At 37.0% G+C, this 16,964-nt stretch overlaps 1 protein-coding gene across 2 annotated transcripts in view; it reads right to left on the bottom strand.

Annotated features, from left to right (window-relative positions):
* Window positions 1-978: 978 nt before the first annotated feature.
* Window positions 979-16,964, bottom strand: part of LOC127424122 (monocarboxylate transporter 1-like) — a 48,835-nt gene continuing 32,849 nt past the window's right edge. For both annotated transcript variants that reach the window (XM_051669034.1, XM_051669035.1), the window contains exons 3-5: window positions 10,737-10,880; window positions 6,256-7,050; window positions 979-2,411 (exon numbers count right to left, since the gene is read on the bottom strand). In XM_051669034.1, the coding sequence (XP_051524994.1) occupies window positions 2,173-2,411; window positions 6,256-7,050; window positions 10,737-10,880 (1,178 nt within the window). In that variant the 3' untranslated portion in view covers window positions 979-2,172. The remainder of the gene's footprint in view (window positions 2,412-6,255; window positions 7,051-10,736; window positions 10,881-16,964) is intronic.

Raw genomic sequence — 16,964 nt, 5'->3', positions numbered from 1 at the left:
ATTCACCCAAAAATGAAAATTCTCTCATCATTTACTCACCCTTGTGCCATCCCAGATTTTTATGACTTCCTTTCTTCAGCAGAACACAAAGATTTTAAAAATTTTTCAGCTCTTTTAGTCCATACAATGAAAGTGAATGGGTGCCAAAATTGTATCCAGAAGCGATATGATAGGTCTGGGTGAGAAGCAGATACATTTTTAAGTCCTTTAATTATAAACTCTCCTCCCTGCTCAGTCAGTCTCCACTTTAAATTTCACATTCTTCTTCTTGTGTTTTTGGTGATTCACATTGTCCATGCATACGCCCCTTACTGGTCAGGGAGAATTTCTAGCAAAAAAAAAAAAAAAAAAAAAAACTTAAATATTGATCTGTTTCTCACCCACACTTATATAACTTCTGAAGATATGGATTAAAACACTGGAGTCTTAAGGATTGCTTTTATGATGCGTTTGTGATTTTTAGAACTTCACATTTTTGGCACCCATTCACTTGCATTGTATGGACCTACAGAGCTGAAATATTCTTCTAAAAATATGTGTGTTCAGCAAAAGAAAGAAATCCATACACATCTGGGATGGCATGAGGGTGAGTAAATTAATTTTAATTTTTGGGTGAACTATTCCTTTAAAAGACTTTCAGTTTTGATCTAAACGTTACATTTCTTGTCACATTTTTGAAACTCACACTTGTGCTTGATGAATGACAAATGATTTAGACAACCATTGTAGTCTTTATGTAGCAACTAACTAACAACTTACGAGCACACAACAGTTAAAATTATGGAGGTATGACTTGCAACAATCCGGGAAAGCCTCTTCAAATATTGCAAACCACAAATGTTATTTTACTCAAATCGAAAACCGCTACTCTTTAAAAAAAAAAAAAAAAAACATTTGAACTCATGGCATACAAATGCTAATTCTCCTCCAGGTTTTAGGACTACAAACTGAACAGGTCAATGCAGGACACAAAAAATATAAAGTATTGATTAATTTAATAAAACATCCTCTTGGCATTGCAAAGAGTTTTGTAAAAGTGTTTAGGAGTTAGTTTTGTTACATTAATGGACTTTAAAATACAAATATCTGTATGTACTGTAGATAGAAAGGCACCCAATCAAAAAGGCACAAAAAGCAGTTTATAACCATAATTAAAAACAGTTTCTAGACATCTAAACAATGTGGTCAAGGAAGCAGATGAACAGACACTTTTAAAAGAATTCCCTCTCTCAATGTAGGGTAAAGCACATTCATCATTAAGAAATAAAAGCAAAAAATAAAATAGAAATAAAATAAAAATCCAGCAGACTGTTTTTTGTTCTTTCATGAATTCTTGCAAAGAATTGCCCATCATAGCAATGCAAGAGTTCTGCAATACTGCAATGTTTTGTCTGCTGCAGTTTCTAAAAACTGGTAACCATGGAAATCACCATGGTGATGGTACAATACAGTTGGGTGACTAGATAATGAGTAAGGCGTCTAAAAACCAATGCAAGATCATGATATCACCAGAGCAGTGTGGCAGAACACGGGGTTTGCCTGACGTCTGTATTTTCCTGACGTTCTTGTATATTTGACAAGAACATTCAGAATGTTTACAAACTGTAAATTGTTCATCTTGAGCAAAGTGTGGTCATATTTTCAACCAGCCAATCGGAATACCAAAGACTACAAAGAGATAATAAAACAAAAGATCTCTACGTTGAAACATGGTGTATCCTCCATATAATATCTGACCTGATTCCTACAGTGGAAGACAGAGTGAAAGGGTCTTTTGTCCAAAACTGACGAATTCACTTAATTTAAATGCTGATGAACTGTGTCAAAACCTAGGAATGCACTCATCATGGTCATAATATATCAGCAAAAGGTGAATTATGACATTAAGGAGTTTAAAAGACACTCCCATATGGGAAATAAAACAACATCTTAATTTAATGATACAATGAAATTAACTTCTCAGGTATATATGGGACTGAATAAGGGTTGGCTTGTGTGTTTTAACTTGTCACAAAGTCTTTTGTGCTTTTCTAAACATTAGCTGAACTCATTGTGGAAAACTGAATTCTGTGTTTATTATTTTGGTTGGTCAGAATTGGAAGACGTGGATTGTTAGTGTGTGTGTGTGCGCACACATTATATTGTGTCCTTCTCCATTTTAGCTACGACTGCTCATGCCTCCGATGTGTCTCCCTCTGCCTGCTTTGCCTTCTCATTCAGGACATTGTCTATATTTGTCTCTTCATCTTTCTCTTCCTGCCTGGCTCTTTTCTCCTCCTCCCTCTTCTCTTTATCCACCAGCCGGTAGTTGATTCCCATTCCGACAAACAGAAATACACTGGCCACCACCAGGATGACTCCACAACCCTGATATGTGTATTTATAATCATGGTAGATGTCATTGAGCCTTCCTGCAGAGAGAGAAATGGAGAAACAGCTCATTAATCTCATTACAAAATGACTGGACCAGGACATGTATCAATTTTGGTATTGTGACAACCCTATCATGCTATAACACATTCAGTGGATAATTTAGTTAAGTTAATGATCCTAAGTTCAGTCATGAAACTCTACATGGCCCAAGCTGATAGGTTCTTAGCCAATCAACTTGAGTACTCTCTCTTTGTCTGACATTTAAATTGTCCGGGTTGTTTGCAGGTAAGCTGGATTCACTGCAGCACACGACAAGAGTGATGTAGCCAACAATAAACCTAATGTATTCTAAACTTGAGAATGTTTAGAATAAAAGATAGTTTAACCCATTAAGCAGTCGGCACCTTGTTGAAAATAGCCTTCTTAATCAGCAGATTAAAAAAAATGGCATTCCTAGCCTAAAACAGTAATTTTCTAGGCTACTTAAAAGCATAAATGTTTTGATGAGCAAAATTAACACGTCAACATGGTCTAGTGAAACGCGGGACTTGACTCACCTGAGGCTGCTATCCTGCACTTGAGAAAACCCGATCGGCGGGGAATTACCTTCTAAGCATGCGTCAACTGCCTGTGTATGCAGGTAGTAAAATGGAGTATACTTTGAAAGGCTAGAGCAGGGGTTTCAAACCACCATATGAGAAAGTTTCATATGGCCCACGAGTGTTAACAGTTTATCCTCAAACCCAGCCCGCAAATTGATTTTTACTTTTTACATTATGTTTTGATCTGTAATGTTTCCCGTAATTCTCTTAAAGGATTATTAAACTACAGCCAAATATATTCCACATGGTTTATTACACACTTAACAAATATAGATTGCTTCCATCATGATCTACGGAGCTGTCTGTAGGCTACTGGAAGCATCCGTTGATGCTACGTGCGTTCAGGTGACGGCTGCTCCGTTTCTATTTTTGATGCGCTGTACATCTACTTGAGTCACTTATTTTGCCCATCCAACTTGAAAGTGAAATAAAAAGGATTAGGCTATATTAGCAAATACTTGTGCAGGATGGGATCTATTTCTTCCACCGCTCATCTTAACATGCATGCTGAAAGACACAAGCAGACAAGCGCTTGCGCTGTCACAAGTCTCGTTCAGAGGGATCAGTGCCTTGTAGAGGTAATGACTGAAAACCAGAGAAACAGCTTGTGGTGTAAACTGTAATATTGTAGTAGCAACCATGGTTAATTGTGTGGTAACTATGGTTAAACTATAGTTACTGTAGTGAAACAATAGTTAATTTTTGTAAGGGTAAACAAAACAGAAGCCTAATAATTTTCTGTTTAGGCTCACAAATAATATTTTAAATTACCCATTAACCACCCCCCCCCCCCCCCCCCCCAAAAAAAACAACATTAATAGAAGTATTGGTATCAGATCGTAAAGAAAATAAGTGGTATCGCCCATTCCTAGTGCTTTCTATAGTTAGGACTATTACATTTTCTGTGAATTTCATACTGCGCATCAGTTTTCACTTGTTTACATGTCCTTATGTGATTATTCTCTCTCTTGCTCGCTCACTTGCACTCGGTGCGCGCTGTGCGAATAGAACACCTGCTTTATCAGACTCACGCTTACTGTATTATTTTTAACTGAAAATATTGACTGTATCGAGACAAAATCAAGTATACTGCATATCAGGGAAATATGAGGGGAGAAACAAGCCCTGCGTCTCTATTCATACTATCAAAACAAAATTTTATCTGACAAGCACGAAACACGTCAGCCAAAAGGAGAGATTTTCCTAAAAAAATTCTTCAGGGAAGTTTGTCTGGGCACAACAGGCAGGCTAAAAAGTTTAGGAGTCTATCAAACTAAATATGTGCACTTGAGGTAAATGAGACTTAAGTGGTTACATATTCACCAATATTTGTTGTAAATTTGTAATAAATTATATTTAATAATTTCTTTTATTTGTTACTGTTATATATAATTTACTGTGTGTGTGTGTGTGTATTTACAAACACATACATATGTATACATTTACACACACATGCACGCACGCACGCAGCCAAAAGTTTGGAATAATGTACAGATTTTGCTCTTATGGAAAGAAATTGGTACTTTTCACCAAAGTGGCATTCAACATATCACAATGTATAGTTAGAAATTTTTCATGTTATTAATGTCCTATTACAATTTGAAAAAAATAAAAAATAAACTAAACAAACTACTTCAAAGAGTTCACATCAAAAAAATCCTCCATGTGCAGCAATGACAGCTTTGCAGAACCTTGGCAAAAGCTCAATGGGGTAAAGATCCATAAAACTCTTTTTCAATTATCTGTTGTCTAATGTCTGTTTCTTTGCCCACTCTAACCTTTTTTTTTTCTTTTTCTGTTTCAAAAGTGGCTTTTTCTTTGCAATTCTTGATTGAATTGAGTCTTCTCTTTACTGTTATACATGAAACTGGTGTTGAGCGGGTAGAATTCAATGAAGCTGTCAGCTGAGGACATGTGAGGCATCTATTTCTCAAACTAGAGACTCTGATGTACTTATCCTCTTGTTCAGTTGCACATCTGGCCTTCCACATCTCTTTCTGTCCTTGTTAGAGCCAGTTGTCTTTTGTCTTTGAAGACTGTAATGTACACCTTTGTATGAAATCTTCTGTTTTTTGGCAATTTCAAGCATTGTATAGCCTTCATTCCTCAGAACAATGATTGACTGACGAGTTTCAAGAGAAAGCGGTTTCTTTTTTGCCATTTTTTTTACCTAATATTGACCTTAAGACAAGCCAGTCTGTAGCATACTGTGGCAACTCAAAACAAACAAAGACAATGTTAAAGGTGCAATATGTAATATTTTTACTGTACTAAAATGACCATAATATGTCATTAGAGAATTAGGAAACATGCAAATTGAAATACTGGCTTCTCCGTTAACAATGCTAAAGCCAGTGAATTTGGACTGCAGTACCCATTTCAAACACTTGTTGTCAATCTTACATATAGCACCTTTAAGATTCAAAACCAAATTGCTTTAAGCGGTGTTTGATATAATGGCAAGTGATTTCCTAGTACTAAATAAGCAATTTAGCATGATTACTCAAGGATAAGGTGTTGGAGTGATGGCTGCTGGAAATGGGGCCTGTCTAGATTTGACCAAAAAGTACTTTAAGATGGTGACGGTGCTGTTTTTTTTTTTTTTTTACATCAGTAATGTCCTGACTATACTTTGTGATCAGCTGAATGCCACTTAAAGTACCAATTTCCTTCCAAAACAGCAAAATCTGTACATTATTCCAAACTTTTGGCCGCCAGTGTGTGTGTGTGTGTGTGTGTGTGTGTGTGTGTGTGTGTGTGTGTGTGTGTGTGTATGTACGTATGTGTGTACGTATCATACATACACATACACACACACATATACACACACACACAAACTTTTCAAATGGCCCTCAATCAAGAACACCACCACCTGGCTTGTGGCCCCCAGGTAATTTGAGTTTGAGACCCCTGGGGTAGAGTGTTCGACTGTACACATACATTCCGTTCAAAACCGAAGTACACTTTGGGCTTAATAGTGTAGCAGCTGCAGCTTCTAACATGCTCACGGTATGGCTGTACATGTTCTAGCAGTGGCAAGTCTTTGTACTTACATTTACTCATATTTGGAAGGCTCTTTTACCAAAACAACTTACAGTGCATTCAACATGTACAGTATGTTTCATCAATTTATGTGCACCCTGGGAATCAAACCCATAACCTTGGCATTGCTAGCGCCTTGCTCTACCAATTAAGTGCAGCAGCATAAGCATATCTAGTCCGCCAAGCCAAATTTATTCAGAGAGTAGTCATGACTAAAATAGGGTTTAACCCTCCTTACCTAATAATGGAGGCCCCAACAGAACAGGAGCGCACTCTACGATGGTGACCAAGCCGACTGCACTGGAGAATCTCTGAGCACCCACCAGGTCCATAAGAGTCTCAAACAGTATGGAACTGAGCCAGCCGAATGCCACACCGAAAAACATGGCATAAATGGCAAAGCCCATGTAATCTGTGGAGAACGGCGCCATCAGGTGGCAGACGCCATTATACAGCACAGATGCAGCAAAGAAGTACTGTATGCGTGGACGGACCCAGCGTGTGTTGGCCACCAGGCCCATGGATGGCCGAGCTATCATGTCAGTGAAGGCCAGTATGGACAACAGGAAGGCAGCCTTATCTTTGGAAATGCCTTTACTTTTTGCGTAGTTACTGAGGAAGACAAGGGGTGTGAAGAGGCCGAAAAACATGATGACATTTCCAAGCAGGTACAGCAAGAAGCCACGGTGGGTGAAAAGGGTCAGATCCAGGAAGCTGTTTATGGTCTGAAGGACAGTTTTTTTCTCTTGCCGTTTTGGTTCTTCTTCCTCTTTCGGTCTGGCAGGCTGTGGTTTTGGTCCAATGGGCCGCATTAGCGATCCTGCAACACAGCAGTTCAGCAAAGCTCCACCCAGGATGAGGAAACTGCCCCTCCACCCGTACTGATCGAACAGCCAGCTGTTCAGTGGGGCCAGTGTGGACAGGAACACTGGACTGCCTGCCATTGCGATGCCATTAGCTATTGGCCGACGCTTGTAAAAGTATTTACCAATCATGGTCAATGCTGGGTTAAGATTGAAAGCCAAACCCAGGCCTAGAAAAGGAGAAAATAACAGAAAACTTGTAAACATGATTCAGACACTAAATTTACCTATCAAACATTTTATTATTTAAATCTCTCAGATGTTTTAAAGAACTATCTCCATTACTTTTGAACTTTTGTCCGACAAGGGGGTGGGGGTGGATGCGGGTTTGCAAGGACTGTGGGAAGTTACGGTGCTTGAAACGTGTGCCGAGGCGGAGTTACAGCAAACAGGAGTGGATCTGCTGTAATCTGCATCAGCTAAGACTGCATCGGCAAAATAGCTTTTTTTTATACAAATCTACAAACGCAGCATCGTATAACAGGAGACGATTACAGCATTTCAGTACTTATCAATACTTCCGATACTGGTGTTGTATCAGAAATATTGATTCTCACACAAAAATATAGATTCTAACATTTTCCTTTTTTTTTTAAACTAGGGATATTATCATTTGGTTACCATGAACATGACCAATAATCATAAGATTTGAAGTGAAATAAAAAGGATTAGGCTATATTAGCAAATACTTGTGCAGGATGGGAACTATTTCTTCCTCCACCCATACTAACATGCATGCTGAAAGACACAAGCAGGCAAGCACTTGCACTGTCACAAGGCTCGTTCAAACAACAGGGATCAGTGCCTTTTAGAGGTAATGATAGAAAATCAGAGAAACCGCTTCTGGAGTAAATCCACACTACAATAACAACAAAGGTGACATTTCACAAATGTAAAAAAAAAAAATTATAATAATGACTTGAATTATGACTAAAAATAATATATTTTAAATTACCCATTAAATCCCATGAAATCGCAAAAAAATAAAACAAATAAATTTAATAGAAGTATCTGTATTGGTATCGATGATACTGGAATTGAAATTATTGGTTTTTGATCAAAAAGAAAATAAGTGGTAATCGCCCATCCCTACTGTCAAATACACATTGCCTTCTCTGTGTCTTTTCTGTGTCAAAATAAAAGCCCCAGGTGGAGGTGAAGTAAACAGGACAGAAATATATTATGCAAATTTAATACATTTTACAATACAAATTTTATAATTCAGCATTATAATAAAACCTGACGTGTCCCACAATAATGTTTCAAAGATAATTCAGTGAAGTAGCTTTGCACTTCTTGTTCATTCACAAAAACGTATTCGTAAAAACATTTGAAGGACAATTTAAATAATATTTTTAAATGCTTTTTCTTATGCTACTATGTATCATTTTAAATGAAATATAAATATAAAATGCGTATCAATGAAAATGATTGAATTTCATTCTCCCTTGAGTTTATTTAATGAAAAACAATTATTTTTAAAGAGATTTTTATTGAATGTCTTTAAAATATTGAAACTACTTGGCTACAATGGTTGTTTGGATGAAATGATGGTTCCTCTGATTAAAAAGCAAAAAAACAAATTTTGAGCCATTTTAGAGCAAATAAATAATTAGAGATATATATCAAATATCATCAATAGGCCGAAAAATATTGACATATCGCCCAGCCCTATACATACATACATACATAAATAAACATTCAAACACAGTGACCCTTACTTAAACCATACAATCTGTCTATTAGTGGCCAATATTAGTTCATTTTATTGTATTTATGCAAAATATAACTATTTTTAACGTATTTTTGTTACACAAAAAAAAGCAAAAAGTGATAAACAACAATGACAATAAATCATAATTCAAAAGTGTATTATATCATTACTGTTGTATAATTTTTTATTTAATTATTGTGGTGTGATATTTCAGTTTACACAAATAAAAACAAATTAATCAATCCTCAACTGTAAGTTTCTTTTTCTTCAGAAAAATATGGGATTTTACTCATGTGTGACTAAGGGGAAATAATAATTTCCAAAAAAATCAGTACCATAAATAGTGTTTTCTCACTGATGTTTTCTCACCCTGCGGAGGGAGTTAAAACCTCAGCTGAGCAATATACTGTCTCCCTAACTGCATCTTCTGGTGTTTGTTGTCTCCTCACATGAATAACTTCAAAACAGTCCTCACTTGTAAATCACTGTAAAACTGATGGGTTACTGTAACTGAAATACTTTGTACACAGAGGAAGCCTCACACAATAGGACAGCAATGACGGGACATTCTGCGAGCTTCATATCGCAAGTATTTAAACTTATTGGAGCTCATTGCTGAGATTCTTTTTATACTTTTAATAAATAATCTCACATTTGATGTGATCAATCATTTATTTTAGAAAGAAGAGTAATTTGCTGCAACTTTCTTGACATTTTCGCTATGGCTGAATATGATACCAGAAGCTCATTAGCGCCCCCAGATTTGACCTGAAATACATAGGCTATGTGCAGCATTGTACGGAAGCCCCTCTTGTCCTTGTTTTATTACTTTATTACTTATGTCTTGTATTCTCATGATCACAGCTTAATTTTCCCATGATCTCGACATAACAAATGTTGTTTTCTCTTGATCACAAATTTATTTTCTCTCTTTCTCATGATTTCGACACAGTTCTCACAAGAAAACACCTTGCAGCACCTCATAATGTCACAGGCATAGCATCTTCATCTTCAGTTTATCACAACAGTAGGCTACTCTAGGTCAATGAGATGGATTTTATCTCAGTTTGATCTAGATAATTGCAAGTCTTCAGTCATCATTTGCTATCCATGGAGTAATGAAGGGAAAATTAAGCTTTCTGAAGCAATGAGGCTTTCATTACAAACTAACTGAAATTGGGTTTGTTACTCAAAGCTTCTGTACACGGTTCAATTTACTGCCACCTGGTGGTCAATTAATCAAGCGCAACTAGTAAGCAGCTGTGGCTGACAATGTTTTGAAGCAATACAATTTATCAAACACCATTATGTCATTTTCAGCTTTTGTTATAGGTGAACTCAGTAACTTCTGTCTTTGTGTCATCTTGGACTTACACTGACACCTAGCGATTTGGATGCAGCATTACTTAAAATCAATATTTTTCAGTTTCAGATGTCATTGTAGAATTTTAGCATTCTCAGTCAGCCATGATTACTTTAATCAATTAGTGAAAGTGTCAAATAACAGGACGGTTACCGAGATTAAGCGAGTAGCATTTGGCTGGTCATGTGATTCTAACATGGCAGCCCCCATGTGCGGACCATCTACATATAGAATAAAACAGCTTTTATAAGGTTACTGATATGACTCGAGTCCTCATTTTAATGTGAGTGGCCATGATTTCGTACATATATTGAAAAATTACAATTCATGTCTTTAGGAGTAAATTTATTTTTGAGGAAAAAATTACTGAGTGCACCTTTAAAGTAAGTGTAAATAAATAAATAAATAAGCAATAGCCAAGTGAACATCCAAAGGCTTCACATACGAGTTGTCATTGTGTTCTGTTAAGAAATAAAAATGTCAGAGTAAATTAATAACTGATTATTAACATTATTAAAGTTATCGAGAAAAAAAATCTTATGTCATGATCGAGAAAATTATGTTGTGATCACGAGAAAACAAGACATTGTCATTTTGGTCACAAAGTTTTGACTTTCTCTAAATGTGCTTTGAGTGATGGGACTTTATGGACCCTGAAAACTCCTGGATTTAGTGCTGTCCACTTGTGATCAAATCACCTGAAACAGGTGTTAATACCATTCATAAATAAGACTTGGGTCTCTGGTTATGTTGAGACCAGTGTCATTCAATATGCTTACCACCTATAACTCCCACACAGAAGTAAAGACCCTCCACGGTGTTACAGAATGATGCGGCAACCAATCCTGTGCCAGACAGACAACCCCCTGCAATCATGATTGGACGACTCCCAAACTTATTCACCAAAATACTGCTGATTGGTCCTGTTGAGAGAGAGTATATGGGTTAAAAGAATAAAAACAAATGAAATGCAGAGAATAACATTAAACAAAATAATTTAACAAATACTGAGGCAATAGCCCTCAGTTACAATTGCATTGACCCACCACTAGATGACATGATCAAAGCAGTCATTCATACCACTGAACATTTCAAAGCAGGACTGCCTAAGGACACGAGCCAGAGGAAAGAAACTGTTATATGATAAAGCCTGACATGATGAGTCAACTGAGGTGGTTTAAAAGGAAAAAACCTTAATCAGCAGAACTAAGACTTGACCTAGTGTGCTTAGAACAGGAACTGTTTCTGTGTGTGTGTTCTGTCTTTCAGTTAAAGCTAAAGTGTGTCATTTTTCCAAATGTTAAAACATTTTATCCTATCCCAGCTTAATATGCAGAGACAACTATAAGCAAGCCATCTGTAGGTTGATTTCTCCAAAAAGTATAACAATATTTGTATCACAACATTGCTATAGCAAGCTATAACAAAATGGCAAAAAAAAATAAAAAATAAATAATATGTATCACAGCATCACAGAAGACAATTCAATGTAGGTCAAAGGTACATTACCACACACACACACACACGTTGGTGCAGCTATCCTTATGAGGACTCTCCATAGACAATGATTTTTATACTGTACGAACTACAGATTCTATCCCCTAACCCAATCCCTTAACCTCACAAAAACTTTCTGCATTTTTACATTTAAAAAACATTGTTTAGTATGTTTAAGCGATTTGAGTTATAGGGACACTAGAAATGTCCTCATAAACCACATTTATAGCATAATACCCTTGTAATTACCAGTTTGTAACCTAAAAAAAAAATTACTCATAAACCACTTAAACCCCCCCTCCCCTCCATAAAAGGAATTTAGAGGCTAAAGTATCCAAAGGCCGTAAGTGAATAAATAAACTGCCTTGTCAGTGCTATGCTGTTCTTATGAAAGGCTTGGAGCAGCATCACACTTAAATCTTGGCTATAAGTTAAATAACTTCACTTACACAACACCAATGCCTTTTAAAATAGGTTGTTTGGTCAACATGGCAACTATGAAAACATGACATACATAGAAAGGATGGAGAAAAATTTGGAATGGTTCCTATACCAAGTTAACATACATTAGCTGAATCCATCACAGTACTATGGAAAGAATGAGACATTTGAGGCAAAAGAATCTAGAACAAAACTCCATAAAAATGTCATAGCAAATAGTATACACAGAAATTATCCAAGCAAATGCAACCATGTCAAGTAAAATTAGCTTTAAAGTGTTTATAAATAAGCCCACTTAGCGTAATATAAAGAAATATGGAATGGCTCTAAAAAGCTATAAATCCTTCCATTTACACCTATATTCTAAAATATTTTCTCTCTAAACTTGAGTTTTTGCCACTTCATCTTGAGATCACGAGGCGGCAATTTCCCACAAGATTCATGTAGCAAATCGGAGTTCAAAGTCGTTTTCCCATCCCCGTGTCACATTCCTCGAATTAATTTATTCTGACAGGCTTTGTGTAGCAACAAACGGGCCATCCTTTCAGCCCCAAAAAAGAGACAAAGACACCAGTGATGCACAAACAATTTTACATAAACTGGATCAAAGAGATGGGGAGATGTGAGACTCTGCAGAGAACAGGTTTTAGATAGAAATTTTGTGTATTTTAATAGACAGAACCTATGATGTACTACAGGACCAGCAGTGTGACTCCCAACAAACACTGGAGAGAAAATATAACACTCTCAAAAGGTGACTAGCAGCACACAGAGCTAAAAGCAGCCCATGATGTGGGCACAGATCAAAGAGATAGCATTACTTCAAATCTGTGCTGACATGAGTCAAGAATAGTGTATTTATCCGTTGGCTGATATTATCCTTTCACAAATACAGGTGCATCTCAATAAATTAGAATGTCGTGGAAAAGTTCATTTATTTCAGTAATTCAACTCAAATTGTGAAACTCGTGTATTAAATAAATTCAATGCACACAGACTGAAGTAGTTTAAGTCTTTGGTTCATTTAATTGTGATGATTTTGGCTCACATTTAACAAAAACCCACCAATTCACTATCTCAAAAAATTAGAATATGATGGCATGCCAATCAGCTAATCAACTCAAAACACCTGCAAAGGTTTCCTGAGCCTTCAAAATGGTCTCTCAGTTTGGTTCACTATAGGCTACACAATCATGGGGAAGACTGCTGATCTGACAGTTGTCCAGAAGACAATCACTGACACCCTTCACAAGGAGGGTAAGCCACAAACATTCATTGCCAAAGAAGCTGGCTGTTCACAGAGTGCTGTATCCAAGCATATTAACAGAAAGTTGAGTGGAAGGAAAAAGTGTGGAAGAAAAAGATGCACAACCAACCGAGAGAACCGCAGCCTTATGATTGTCAAGCAAAATCGATTCAAGAATTTGGGTGAACTTCACAAGGAATGGACTGAAGCTGGGGTCAAGGCATCAAGAGCCACCACACACAGACATGTCAAGGAATTTGGCTACAGTTGTCGTATTCCTCTTGTTAAGCCACTCCTGAACCACAGACAACGTCAGAGGCGTCTTACATGGGCTAAGGAGAAGAAGAACTGGACTGTTGCCCAGTGGTCCAAAGTCCTCTTTTCAGATGAGAGCAAGTTTTGTATTTCATTTGGAAACCAAGGTCCTAGAGTCTGGAGGAAGGGTGGAGAAGCTCATAGCCCAAGTTGCTTGAAGTCCAGTGTTAAGTTTCCACAGTCTGTGATGATTTGGGGTGCAATGTCATCTGCTGGTGTTGGTCCATTGTGTTTTTTGAAAACCAAAGTCACTGCACCCGTTTACCAAGAAATTTTGGAGCACTTCATGCTTCCTTCTGCTGACCAGCTTTTTAAAGATGCTGATTTCATTTTCCAGCAGGATTTGGCACCTGCCCACACTGCCAAAAGCACCAAAAGTTGGTTAAATGACCATGGTGTTGGTGTGCTTGACTGGCCAGCAAACTCACCAGACCTGAACTCCATAGAGAATCTATGGGGTATTGTCAAGAGGAAAATGAGAAACAAGAGACCAAAAAATGCAGATGAGCTGAAGGCCACTGTCAAAGAAACTTGGGCTTCCATACCACCTCAGCAGTGCCACAAACTGATCACCTCCATGCCATGCCGAATTAAGGCAGTAATTAAAGCAAAAGGAACCCATATACATATACAGTAAATGAACATACTTTCCAAAAGGCCAACAATTCACTAAAAATGTTTTTTTTATTGGTCTTATGATGTATTCTAATTTTTTGAGATAGTGAATTGGTGGGTTTTTGTTAAATGCGAGCCAAAATCATCACAATTAAAAGAACCAAAGACTTAAACTACTTCAGTCTGTGTGCATTGAATTTATTTAATACACGAGTTTCACAATTTGAGTTGAATTACTGAAATAAATGAACTTTTCCATGACATTCTAATTTATTGAGATGCACCTGTATATTGGTATCGGCGTATATGTTTTCAGACTATTGAAAACATATACGCCATATTGGTAGGTGTGTCTTTTAAGCAAGCCTAAACAATCTAGAGGGAGTCCAGTAGAAACTATGCAAAATCTTAAATGGAATAAGGCATACCCTTGCATCCCAAAACAGAGTTTAATCTTTTTTTTTTTTTTATTATTTCCCACTCTCCATCCTCGAATACAAAGTTCAGATCTCTTTCCCATATCCTCAAGAGCTGTTAAGTCTCCCAGAGTCACCCAGACTCTGAATCAACGAGGAGTAATACAGTGATGCTTTCATGACCATTTCCAAAGGCTGTGAGCACCATACAAAGTGTGTCTGCAGCCTTAGGAGGCTGTGCACTACCATCACATATAATATACAGTAAATGGCACAGCTGTAAATACCTGAATAATTAACACCTGGAAATCCCAAATTGATGCGTTATATTTTCAAATGATCTCAAAGCTCTATTTTCATAAAGGTCAAATGTAGTAACACCCCTTTCGATCCACTCTTTCCAGCAAAAGGGGGAGTTGTTGATATATAATTAGGGGTTCAACCATATACTTGAGGAAACATTTAGGAAAGTTTAAGAACTGAACATACGAGAAACCTTTGCCCATACTGAATGTAAATGTGAAATAATAAGATGCATTTTTAATTCTCTAGACAATTTAATAGAAAGACATTGCAATGGTGAGATTGGGGCAAGGACAGCTTGTTCAATCTTGTACCAGGGAGGGGCTCTCTCTGGTGGAGGAGACCAATGAGCCAGGTGTCTAAGGTTAAAAGCATAATAATAAAACAACATTTTGGGGAGGCCTAAACCTCCTTTGCAAACTGGTCTATGTAACTTGATGAAATGCAAATGAGGTTGTTTACCATTCCAATTTTTTTTAAATTAGAAAGAGAACTTCTAGAGGGAGACACTGCAATAGATAACTGAATTTGGGAATACAATTCATTTTTATAACATTGACCTTCCCAGCCATAGAAAAATTTAGAGAAGCCCACCTATCAACATTGCACGAGAACCTTTTCATTAACGGGTAAAAATTAACTAAATCTCTCAGATTTGCTGGAAATTAAATGCCTAAATACCCAATACCTTGCTTGGGCCATTTAAATATGACAGGTTGGAAAGCTGTGGTGGGGAAATATGCTGTCAGAGAAAGAGCTTCCGATTTAGACTAATTCACACTGTATCCTGAAAATCTGGAGAAAGAATTAAAGGTTCTATGAAGGCTAGTCTTAGATCTTCTAGGGTCGGAGACAAATAATAATGTCATCTGCATAGAGTAAAAGTTTGTGCACCACACCTCCTGCTACAATACCCGGAATAGCATCCTCTTTTCTTATTGCGGCTGCTAATGTTTCCAGGGCAAGACAGAACAGCAAAGGGGTGAGAGAGGACAGCCTTGCCGGGTTCTCCTACCAAGACAATAATAATCTGAAATTAATCCATTAGTTTGCAATGCCGCATACGGTTGTTTATAGAGTAACTTAATCCACCTAATAAAAGTGTTCCCAAACTAATCTTGAAAAGATAGTCCCATTCCACCATATCAAACGCCTTCTTGGCGTCAAGTAATAATACAGTGATCGGGGTCTGGTACCTAAGATTTAGGTACCTAAAACTTTTGCACAGTACTGTACATATAAATCAAGTAGGGTTTATTCGTGGTCATAGTTCTTCTGATAATATTAGACATTTTATAAATATTATGTGGTCAGTAGCGAATGATCAGACCCCGATCGCTGTATTCTTACTTGACGCCAAGGATACAAATGTTGCATTGTCAGGATGTCTTAAAAAATAATGCCATAAATGGTTTTCATTTATCAATTAACATCATACAAAGTCCAGTAAACAAAGCTAAATCAATATTTGGTGTGGCCACCTTTGCCTTTAAAACAGCCCCAATTCTCCCAAGTACACCTGGGCACAGTTTTTCTTGGTTGTTGGCAGATAGGATGTACTAAGCTTCTTGGAGAATTCACCACAGTTCTTCTATCTATTTAGGCTGTTTCAATTGCTTCTGTCTCTTCATGTAATCCCAGACTGACTCTATGTTCAGTGGGGGATTCTGTGGGGGCCATGACATCTGTTGCAGAGCGCCGTGTTCTTCTTTTTTAATCATTTCTATTTGCAAAAGTAATGTTTGGGAGTCTAAAATATATTTTTCCTATTGACACACTAAAGCTGAAGATATAAATAACCATCTTAAGACAAATGCTTTTAGTAAAACATCTTAAGAGCCTAAAACTTTTGCACAGTACTGTATAAGAGATGTAATTACTTTAATCGATTAGACAGAATTTTAGACAATATTTTTACATTTAACTGGATCAGGGAAATTGGACAATAACTTTAACATTAATTCGGGTCTTTATCTTTTTTAAGAATGACACTGATCAGGGCTTATATCATGGTTGGTGGTAGTTCACCTTTCTTTAATGACTGTGTAAACTTCTAACATAAGTGGAGCTAGTTCTGTGACATAAGATCTAAAAAAATTCTGCGGCAAAACCATCTGGCCCCGGTGCCTTACCTTTTAAAAAGGTTTTGATTACCTCTACAAGCTCCTCTAAAG

The sequence above is a fragment of the Myxocyprinus asiaticus genome, chromosome 33 (genome assembly GCF_019703515.2).
Source record: "Myxocyprinus asiaticus isolate MX2 ecotype Aquarium Trade chromosome 33, UBuf_Myxa_2, whole genome shotgun sequence".
Classification (NCBI taxonomy): Eukaryota; Metazoa; Chordata; class Actinopteri; order Cypriniformes; family Catostomidae; genus Myxocyprinus; species Myxocyprinus asiaticus.
Note: the sequence above shows the minus strand (reverse complement) of the source record. Positions and strands in the feature narration are given on the sequence as shown.